Below are 11178 nucleotides of genomic sequence, written 5' to 3'. Positions count from 1 at the left end.
TGGGCTCAGACTTTAGGGCTGTTTTAAGGGAGCAGCTACCCAAATCCTTCCTAATAGGGACCTTAGTCCACTGTAAGCAATAATTAGCCCATGGATGAAGAGTGAAGACTTGAAGGAATGGTGGATGCCCACCTGGAGAAGACATCATTGTACTGAATCTGAATATAAGCTGTGGTCTGCCAGTGAATAAATGTTGTATATTAACCTGAATGGAACTATGCTGATTAACCTCAGAATTATTATTTGGCAATATGATTAAATTTATTAGCCTTGGCATTTGCAGTGATGCCCTTTCACAGTGTAGCTTAGCTTTTGATTAAAGTGGAAGCACTTGTTGGACTGTGTAATTTCTGGGATGTCTGTGTTTCAAGACATCCTTATCCATACCTCTATCTTAAAAGAAAGAACAGCTCTCCCTCTTGCCTTCCTGACTGATGTGTCTGATCATTTCCCTGGCACTGGAAAGTCTTAAAACCTCTGTGTGTGTGTATACCCAGGCAAGCCACCCCACTGTTGTAAAGCTTTCCTCGGTGTTGTATTCACACGTGCTGTGGTTTAGACTTGTTTCCATCATGGGTTTGTGAAAGTTCGTCACAAAACAAGTGCAACAGAGTTTCCTGGGAGTGCTTGGAAATTCAGCCAGAGGATGGAAGGTGAATGAATGACGACACGTGTTCATGTGCAGTTTAGTTTTGAAAAAACAGATACACAACTGCATAGCAAGACATTCAGTCAAGGCAGGCCTTGTCTATTGAGTGTTTTTCTCAAGGAAAAAACAACCATGTGCTTTGAGAGAAAAGCTCTGTGCAGTTCTGTACAGCTGTTCCCCACTTCAGTATTGACCTCAGCAGTCCAGGCAAGGAAAAACTTAGGGTGGTGGATCCTTTGTAAGTCAGGCTCTCATGGGGAAAGGTCTTAGTGACAGTGGGCAATAGGGATATGCACTTCGTGTGTCCAAGGTGTTATCCAGACCTCAAAATAGCATTTCAGCATCTGTGAATAAAAGGGGAATAGGTGAGAAAGTTCAGGTGTCTGCTGGTTGATCTCAGCACTGCAGGCTGTGATGGGGCAGGAGAAAACAGCATCCTTTTGTCTGCCCACTTTATCCTAGGAAAAGTACTGTTTGCTAAGTAATCCTGTCTAGTGGGAAAGCCTGTGTAAAGTGTTTCCCACCCAGGAAATCTATTTAGCACCTACTCAGTTTCTGCACACTGGTCTCAGTCACTCAGGAATGTGGGCCAGGTGGATGTGTCTGGTTCAACTCCTTGCAGACAGGAGCTGGCCCTGGATGCATGAAAGGTGGTAACCTGGTCTCACCCCAGCTGGCTCTGCAGAGGAGAGGCTTGTACACATATGAAAACATGGCAGAGCTGGTCTAAAAGGGATTGTACAGCTAGAAATGACCAAGAATCCCCTGCAGTTCCTGGGCACCCCGAATAAATTGAACACATACCCGTTGCAGGTTTTTTTCCCTCTGGAAGTGACAGCTGTCCAGGCTGAAGTGATCCCTCTTCTCACACATGGTGCGTTTGATTTCCACGTGAAGCATGTACTTCAGCCCTCTGACTATCTAGAGAAAGAAGTTTCCTCCTTTAAAGTGAGGGCAGGGGGAAGATGCCAAAACTTTGTCTGGGAATCAAGTGCTACACCTGAGAACTGTGTGTCACCTACACAGAGCCCTCCTGTGTAGCAGTGCTAAAGGGGACAGCTTTAGCAGCCCTGAGGAAGATCAGGGATGTTGCGTCTTGGATATGCCATAGGAGAGTCAGTTAGAAGATAATTTGGAGAACCATCAGGAGTCTGCTGCTCTTACCTGTACCATGGCTTTCTTTATCTGTGATTCCTTAAACAGAAAGAGGTCATTGGAGCTGTTGTTGTATCTGTAGACCCCAAAGCGAGCGGCCTTGCGGACCTCAGGGCTGTTGGTGTTCACTGGAACAGGGAAGCCAGGTCTTATGGTTGAGCGGGGTGGTGTTACATGTGTACCTGAAACAACACAAAACATCAGGGTGAAACACATCAGGGGCATGAAAGGGTGGGAGCTTCAGCCCTCTGAACCAATGCTAAACTCTTTTACTTGTCCAATGCATTTGTGCTTCAGAAGGTCTCTGCTCCCATCCATTACAAAGTAGTTTTTGTTTACATGTCTGAAATGGTGAAACAGTCCTAGGAAATGAAGTGACATAAAGAGATGCTGCCAGAAGTGAAAGCAGAGCTCAAAATTACTTAGAAGAAGCCAGAGTATCACAAATATTATTTCAATGTCTCTAGTATAACTCCTGGTTTATAGAAGGACCAGCTTTGAAACTGCTTTTAAAGATAGGTCATGTTGCTCAGAGTGCAGTATAATTTTGATAACATAACAAACACTAGCTCAGAGTCCTGCTGCTCTTAATTTGCATACCTTATCTTACAGATACAAGTTTTTATCCCACACCCCACCATTACACCTTTGATGGCATCTTGAGATTTTTATGTTAGAAAGATTCAGATGTTAGGAGGAAAGTCTTCACTGAAAAGGTGGTAAGACACTGATATATGTTTAATCCCTGAAAGTTTTCAAGTCCAGGCTGGGTGGGGCTTTGAGCAACCTGGTCTAGTGGAAGGTGTGGAAGGTGAGACACCTGGTATGTGGCAGGGGGGTTGGAAGTAGATGGTCTTTAAGATCCCTTCCAACCCAAACAATTCTATGATTACCAAGGTCATGGAGTGGAGAAGCAAGGTGTGTAGGAAATGGAAATTGGGAAGTGTGAGGGGTTAATCCATGACCTTTCATGTTAGAGCACTTCATAGGACCATTTACTGTTTATTTTTACTTGCTTGTGTAGCTCTTTCCCCATGCACCACTTATTTTTCAATCATTTAAAAGAAGCTCAGAGCTTACAGTTGATGTCATTATTTCACACCCTTTTACACTTCCATTCTTCTCAATTTTCCTACTTCTGAAATCAAAGAAGAGGAAAAAATCCCCAATCCTGCAGAAGGTGCCATCCAGCCACTGCTAATGCCAAAGGCTGCCAGTGCAGGAGGTGACCCTGTGTGTGTGCAGGCAGTGAGCCTGTGTGTGCTTGTGCACACAGATGTACACACAGAGGTTGTACTAAATCTGCTGTGAAAGTCAAGCTTTTTATCACCTCTAGCTTTTTTTCACAGATAGATCTCTCACCCACAGCCAGCTGCACAGAGCATAGGCTGTGTACTTCAGCCAGTTTGCAGGGGCAGCTTGATGGTCCAATATCTATTAACAAAAGAGAAACCAAACCAGAATTACATGCCATCATCAGCATAGAAGGTGACAAAAATTTATCTCACATGTTGCTTATGCACATCCTACTTATACTGCCACATCCTTCTCACAGGTGTTAATTGCTGCACCCACTTGTAACAGTGCTCAGGGATTTACGCCTTGACCTGCAAAGGAGAGACTCAATTCCACACCCCTCCTCAACCCAAGGATGTCCAAATCCATCTCACTTCCTGGCTGATACCCCAGCTACCTTAATGACCCCTGTATTTTCTTGCAGGTGGGAGCTGAGAGACCCAGGCCATGTGTTGGAGAGGAGCAGATGTTCTGCAGGTGGCTTTGTATCTGGTGTGGAGGTGATGAGATTCCCTGTGCCATGCCTCTCATCTGTGTTGGCACTATGGCTGTACAGCCAGTGCTGGCAAGTGTTGTGGTGTTTCTTCACCCAACAGCCCAGAATCCACTTGTAGGTCCCAAGACTGTTCTCTGTGGGATGCTGTCTTCTCGCTGCAGCAAGGGTGGGATTCGAGAGTCACAGAAGCTTGTGACCATTCAGCCTTGGGCTGAAGGTATTTCTCAGGCAAGCACATCTTACTCAGTGCTCAGCTCATGGGTAAAACTTTTCACAGGGGTTTAAGGCACTGGCATCCACAGGTGATTGAGGGGGGCCATGCAGGACCTGTCTGCAGGCAGAAATGAAGCTCGAGACAGAGTAGGGCCTTGGTTTGCCTACAAGGCCAGCTGTCCTCTTCCTCAGAAATGCCATGTTTTTCCTGTGCCATCAATACCATCCCAACAGATATAGGGACCAGCTTTTCCCTGAGCTCACCTAGCAACTGGGACATTCTGTCAGGCTGAGAGCAGGTTGCTGCTGCCCTGGGCTCTTCTTGCTGCTCCCCAGCACCTTGCTTGAATATCTGCTCTCACACCTGTTGGAAAGTCAGGTGTTGCCGTGGTGGGGGTGTTGACATCAGATACTGTTCTTTGTAGAAGGGGGTGATAACCACAGCTTCTTTCAATCTTAACACAAAGTCCTTTTGTGGCTCTTGAGAACCCTCAACACCTCTTGAGTCATGGTGACGTCTTTTATAGGCATGGGGTGAATGAGACTGGCTGAAATCACACTGTGTGGATGGGAAGAAAACTATTACATGTATTATTCAAACCAAGAGTCAGAGTCCAAGAGCCCTTGTTCCTGACTCCAGTGCCTGAGAGATCCAGCAGTATCACACGTGGTCGGGCCTCTGAAATGTATCACCTGGAGAGGTGAGCAAGCTGGACAGGTGTTATAGACAGGTAGACTCAATATACCATGTGTTGTAAGCAGGGGACAGGTTATAGGTTATATTTTTCCTCCAGCTTTCACTAAGGGGTACTGGGCATTTTACATCATTCGTCTGTTGCAACTTGGTATTGAAAATGACTCATACCAGAGCAAAGTGGGTATAAAATCTACTGAGCCATTGTGGGAGACCTTTATGCCACTGTTTTCCTCTGGGGACTCAGATTCCTTAAGGCTAGGATTTGGTTTTCTTTGTGTGCTTTCATTCCCATTCAAGGTGGCCACTGCATGGCAAACACACAGGTCTGAAATCACTTTTACTGTTTGGAACAGTTTACAGTACTCTCTTTCCAAACCCCAGAGACTCTCTGGTGTGAGGTACTTGTAATTCTGGTTTTCTCTCTGCAGCCTTTCCTGACTGTTTCATCCCTGGCTTGGCTTGAGTGCCATTACCTAAAAATTAGAATTTGTGTAAGGCAATGGCCCCATTCCAGACACAAGGCACACTTGGCTCAGAGGGTCAAATAGCACTGCAGGGCTCTAGACATACCAGCATTCCTGAGACATCCAGGCCTGTGTGGGAGCAGGGGCACAGCATAACTTAGCCAGGCACCTACAATACTCAGAGGCCACGAATGTGTGATCTCACCATCTGAGCAGACAACTCTTGCTGCTCTAGTGAGAGATGCTTAGGACCAGAGCATTCATGTTCAGAGCCCATCCTTGCTTCTGGATTTGGAGATGTGAAGAGCGAGATGGACAGGCCAGCCTTCCTCATGCTCCTTCTGTTGGGCAATAGTAGGGTTAGATGATTTTCTTGCTCAAAATTAACAGACAACCATCTGTTATTAAGCAAACAAGGTTTGGTTTTGCAGATAGGAGCTGAATGTTGTATTAAGAGGCTCTCTCTTGTGCTTTCCTCCTTGAGGATTTCTTTGGGGACCTTGTTCCTGCAGTGTGAGAGAGCAATGCTGTGGGTGCTCCCTCCCAGGCCGCAGTGAAACAAATTAGCAGATTGCAACAGGTTGATTTTTTTTTCCACCAGATGCTCCGAAAACCTCCTCCCCATTTTTCCCTCCTTTAAAAACTTCCTCCTGCTAGCAAGGCTAGGGCTTTATCTTTACATTTAAGATGTGGCAGAGTTCCTACATGCCTCTGCAGCCCCCAGAGGAAACCACAGCAGAAACAAAATGCGACTGGCTAACTAAACACCATCCCTGACTTCTTTCTGTATATGTGAACCAAAGTAATACTGAAATATATTCAGTAGTACTGAACCAAAACCTTCAGAGAAAAACACTCATGTCTGCAGCTCCCATTCTAAAGATTTAAGGCCAGCTGCAATCAAGAGAGTTCCCTTGCTCAGCAAAGAAAGAAATGAAACAGGTTAATGCTTCATTAAAAGTCAGCTAATCTGCACTCAAGTGTCCATCTGTACTTAGCAGACAGATTGTTACCCACAGCCTTTAGATTTAATAATCAAGGTCACGCAGAGTTTAAACACTGACAGATGAGTTAAAACCATAAATTGACTTTAAAACCCCTAAATGATATCCCTGGATAGCATGCTTCACTACACAAGAAGAAAGTCTTTTGAGCAGTTGGGTTTTCAGCTGCAGCCTGAACCCTGCAGTGCTGAGCCAGCATGGGCAGCAGTTGGAGAAAGGTTGCCATTTACCAGAGCATTACACAGCAGCACTGACAGAAACTAAAACACAAGGAAAACAGCAATTATTTTCCATTCTTACCACCTGAAGTCCCGGTGAAGCTCCAGAGTGCCAAACAGCAAAGTGCAGTGAAGCTGCAGGCGAAGTTCACTGCCATCTCCACCACTCCAGAAGGGGAGCCCGACAGCCAGAGGAGTAACTGCCCTGCTTCCTGCTAGAGAGTGCTTCTGTGAGTGCTCTTATTGGCTGGTGGGGAAGGAAAAACCACCCCAAAACCCCCTGAATCGTCACAGCTCTGACGAAGACTTTGTTTCCTGCTGATGACCACATACCTCGAAGCCCAGCCACAAAGCTGTGGCTTGGTGATAGCAGCAGCAGTCTTGCATGAGACAGGGACTTTTGCTTTGTGATCCTCAAGGACTGGGCAGAAGTGTGGACAGATACATGTGATACAGCGCTGGAAAGGGGTGTGGGGGTGAGGAGAGTTACAGTCATGTGCTTTAAGGATCATGGGGAAACTTCATACCTAAGAAATAGGCAATGAGCCCTGGAGAAGTGGCTCTTGGCTTGCATTTGTGCATCTCTGTGTGGACACATGACAGAGATGATGGGTCCAGTGTCTTGCTTCCCTGATGTGAAGATATAGGGTTTGAATGAGGGAGACGGGGAAGTTTTGGGGGTACCTACCCAAGGGGGCTGTGTGGAACAAAACCTGTAAGGAAAACATTTTGGGTTTGGTGGTAGAGGAGAGCATCACACCCTCCATTTATAAAAGGTGTTATGACAACAGGAAAGGGTGGCATTAGAGAAGATCAGTTTTTTCTAAGTGATATCCAGAAAGAAGAGAAACAGGGGGAGAGGGGTATTTTGTCTCTCTGTGGCTTGAAGAGCTTATCACTGGTTTCATTCTCCAGTGTAAGTCCTTGTTTTCCAGAAGATCCTCTCTAGGCAGTGCTGACCCATGCTGAGAGGCTTGAAAGATCAGGGAAAGGGCTTAGTTGCCAGACTTTGTGGTGCAGCTGAAGTAACCAGCTGACAGATTCAGGAGAGTGGGAGATGAAGTGTTGTCTCCCTGAAGGGCTGACAGGGGTGGACCTCGCTCTGTGTGTGTGTGCATACGTTTCAGGTGAGCAGGAAGGTGATGGCTGCCTTTCACTTGCCCCAGCAATGCCCCTTTTTGAGCAGAGGCATCTTACAGCCTCAGGTAAAGTCCTGATGCAGGGCACTGAGGGTGATGTATAAAGGGCTGGAGGAAAATATTCTTAATGTTTTGTTGTAGGAAGGGATTAGATAAATCCTCTTTTGAAATGTCCCACAGAGAAAGAGTGGGGCAAGCATGGTGTGTCACACTGATCATCAGTACTTCTTGCATAGGCTGCTGAATCAGACTCCTAAGCCTATGGAAAACACTGACACAGAATGAGAAGGACTACATTGAGGGCACTTAAATTACTCTCCCTCCTTTTTCTTTTTTTTTTTTTGAGCTCTCGTGGTAGCCTGACCCACAACTGTGACACAGGTAGGGACTCCATCAGGTGTCTTCAGCTCCACCCTTTCTCCTGAAGAGCTGTTCTCAACATTTGCTACCTCACTGACAGGTTCTGGTGAGTAACTTTCTAAGCCTACAGTCAGGTCCTCTAACGTGCAAGAAAGAGGTGGTTGGGACCTCCTCTTTCTTGTAAGTAAGTAAGTAAGGCCCCAAAACTTGCTTGATGAGACACTTAAATGGACTTACAGGTTTTCATTTACTCTAAGATATAGGCATGGGAGAAATACTAACAGGATATTCTCAAGGGGTCAAAACAACTAAAAACCCCTTTACTGGCATCTTTAGAAAATCAGTGAATTTTGGTAAAATGTTTTGAGTATCCTATAGCAGCCTTCAAGTACCTAAAGAGGGCCTAAAAGACAGTTGGGAGAGGGATTTTTGGTATAGTGACAGATCCACAGGAAATTGCTTTAAACTGACTGAAGACAGTTTTAGGTTACATATTGGGAAGAAATTCTTTACTGTGAGGGTGGTGAGGCATTGGCACAGGATGTCCAGGGGCACTGTGAATGCACCATCCCTGGAAGTGTACAAGGCCAGGTTGGCTGGGGCTTTAAGCAACCTGTCCTGGTAGAATGTGTCCCAGCCCATGGCAGGGGGGTCAGAACTGGGTGACCTTTAAAGTCCCTTTCATCCCAAACCATTCTATGATTCTATAATAAGCCAGACAGCAATTTCAAAAAAACAGCATGTGATTTCAGGTGACACATTTTTTCCTGTCTTCTTCCCTTGCCCCTTTTTTCCTTAAATATTGGTCATTTAGAGTTCTTCCATATCAACCTTTCCTTTTTCTAGTGTCCCTTTTATGATTTTTTTGAGGGAGTTTCTCTAGTTCTTTACTCCTAGGAAGTAACAGAGTGCTCACTAATGAGCAGTAGTATTAATAGTGCTAAGTGGTATTATGTAAAAAAACCACAAAGAACATGACACCAAAAATTCCACCAACCCCCTCCCCCCCCCCCCCCCCCAATAAGAGCCAAACAGTATCAAACTCCTCTAAGGCCACAATAAACATAGACCTTATTTTTCCTTGGGAAATTTTGTGCTGGGGAATAAACCAGAAGCAGGAGAATGTGATGGTTGTCCCTTTGCTAAGTCTCATTCCAAGCAGGTGTCACTTCCTGGGATACTGCTCTGTGCCCCAAATCCATCTGCAGAAGTGGAGCGGTGTGATGTTTTGTCTGACATCCAACCCCAGAAAATGAGTCAGATACTCTTATTGAAATTCTTTGAGGGTCACTGGTAGGAATTTCATCCCCTTTCCCTGGAAAGCATGTGTAGATCTCCTCTACAGCAGCCCAGGGCATGTGGGGCACTTTGTGGAGTAGATTTCACTCACTGAATTTCCCTGTGTGTGAGCAGGCATCCTGAACAGGGAGAGGATGAACATAAGCAGGCACAGAAACACACACAGATTATCCCAGGGTAAACAGAAAGTTTGCTTCAAGCAAATATCTAGCCCTGACCCAGGCTAAAACCAACTTGTGATCTTTCTGCATTAAGATGGATTAAATAGATCTTGAAAGACTTGCATGCACGAAGAGCCCTCGTGTTTGTGTTTTTTGGTGTGAGAAGGGGATGTTTATTGCAAGCCTTGGGATACCAAGGCTGCTCTGTTTTCTGCAAGGGAATTTGCAGGGTTGGTACATTCTCTCTCTCACTGTTGGCCCGAGTTATAAGAGGCTTTGGCAACAGTGCAACTCTGGGGACTCTTTAGATTAAAATAAAAAAAACCCCAACCAAACTTCTATTATTCCTAAATCAAGGATGTAATTTTATCCTCCTTTGGACTGATGAAGCAAAAAAGCCACCGTACCTGATATTTGATTTTCATTTGGAACATGAGGTGGACTTCCTCATCATCACTTTTTGCTTCAGTTATTTAGAGCAGACATTTGTCCCTGCAGCACAACCCAGCAGTTGCTACCATGCTTCCTGGAACAATGCCAGCAGGATCTGCAAGGGATCCTGTTGCAATTATACTCCTGTAAATGCAATCAGCATCTAGCCTTGCATCCACAATATTTCGTTTTCAGCTCTCACTGTCTTTTTGTACTTTGTGGATCAGTGTAAGAAAAACTAATCTCATTAATTTTTTGCAGGGAGTTGGAGGATGACTGGAGTGTGTTTGAATTGTGCATTCCAAGGTTTTAATTAAGATGCATTTACCACTATAGTGGTTGCATTTTTTTCTCCTTTAAATCTTTTTAACATTTTCCAGGCTTTCATCAGATCTCTAGGGCAGCTAATTTAGTTAGTGTTGCTTTAATGAAGGGTTTGAGCAAGACACTCCATACTGGAGATCTGCACTTTGCAAGGGCAAAATATGTTGAAGTCCAGAGAAAGGATAGTTCAAGGAAGAAGAAGCAGGATCAAGAATTCATCTGAGGACTCAGCTGCTCCTCTACCTTCCTACAGCAGGAATACCTCAACAGCCCAGCTTTTGTAAGTAGAAACCACCTGGAGAAGCCCCAGGATACTTGATACCCTTCTGAGCAGGGGTGTGGCTGAACAAGTTTGGTGAGGTACAAGGGGAAGGAGCACTGGTGGCCATGTTTGGGAATATGTGTCCATGTATGGGAGAAATTGATGGGTTGACCTCCATCCAGAGAATTTGTTTACTTGCCTTTCCTGCCAGGTGCTCCGTAGCTCACCCACACTCTCCTGTGCCTCCACTGCATGAGGAACTGTGACTTTTCAAGGAGATTGAGGCTCATGTAGTTGCATCTGCTTTTGTTTTTTTGTTTGTTTTTTTTTTTTTTGGGTTTGTTTTTTTTTTTTTTTTTTTTTTTTTCCTACTTGCAATAACTTCTGAATTTCTATCCCATATTAAAGCAGTCTGGGAGGCTTGAAGATAATCTGGTTACCACACATTTCTAGAGGAGAGATGTGAAGAAGAAACAACTTGGATGATGCAGGGGTAGGGGACACAACAGTGCCATTATTTAGTTTATCTGCCAGCAGCACTGTCAGCTGCTGTGAGAGATGGCCTATGGATTGCACTGCAGGGGGCTGTGATATATGTGAAGACCCCTCCATGTTTTACCTTGTGGCTGTTTTATTAATTTTGACATGGACAAACCTCCCATCCCTTCCCTCTCCAAATGAAGAGCACAGATGCATGGAAGCATTGGCTCAATCTGCTGGCTGGGGTCCTCTTTGGAGACCAGCCTGGTTAAATGGGTCTTACCACACTGGAAAGTGACCCTTAGGGAAGCCACAAAGGGTTAGAGCTGCTAAAAAGCCATCCAGGTGGCCAAATGAGGGGTGGCAATGAGAGGCTGCCTCAGGATGGCAGCTGTCAGGGGTCAGATGAACACTGGATTTTTGGTATTCAGGATCAGTCCTAGCACAAGACGCAGCAATGCAGGCCTGTGTCTGCAATGCAGTGTGTGCTGCAGGTTTCCCAGTGTGAGGGGAGAAAAATCTATGCTCT

General features: G+C 45.3%; 1 protein-coding gene and 1 long non-coding RNA gene across 3 annotated transcripts; both read right to left on the bottom strand.

Moving 5' to 3' along the window:
- Positions 1–672: 672 nt before the first annotated feature.
- On the bottom strand, positions 673–7084 carry CST7 (cystatin F). Of its 2 annotated transcripts, XM_068186635.1 has the most exons (5): positions 6526–7081; positions 6275–6439; positions 1814–1986; positions 1454–1570; positions 673–993 (listed from the first exon to the last, which is right to left on the bottom strand). In XM_068186635.1, exons 2-5 carry the CDS (start codon positions 6348–6350, stop codon positions 916–918), a joined length of 444 nt encoding a protein of 147 aa, XP_068042736.1. In that variant the 5' UTR covers positions 6351–6439; positions 6526–7081; the 3' UTR covers positions 673–915. The 2 variants fall into 2 exon arrangements, with proteins under 2 accessions (XP_068042736.1, XP_068042737.1); XM_068186636.1 differs by having other exon boundaries at positions 6278–7084.
- A 1684-nt stretch (positions 7085–8768) lies between these two features.
- LOC137470005 (uncharacterized) lies at positions 8769–10954 on the bottom strand. Its single transcript, XR_010996869.1, has 3 exons — positions 10542–10954; positions 9559–9698; positions 8769–8893 (listed from the first exon to the last, which is right to left on the bottom strand). It is a non-coding gene; the product is annotated as an uncharacterized lncRNA (long non-coding RNA).
- Between the last annotated feature and the right edge of the window lie 224 nt (positions 10955–11178).

This window comes from Anomalospiza imberbis, chromosome 3, assembly GCF_031753505.1.
Source record: "Anomalospiza imberbis isolate Cuckoo-Finch-1a 21T00152 chromosome 3, ASM3175350v1, whole genome shotgun sequence".
Lineage (NCBI taxonomy): Eukaryota > Metazoa > Chordata > Aves > Passeriformes > Viduidae > Anomalospiza > Anomalospiza imberbis.
This window is presented reverse-complemented; position numbering and strand designations above follow the sequence as displayed.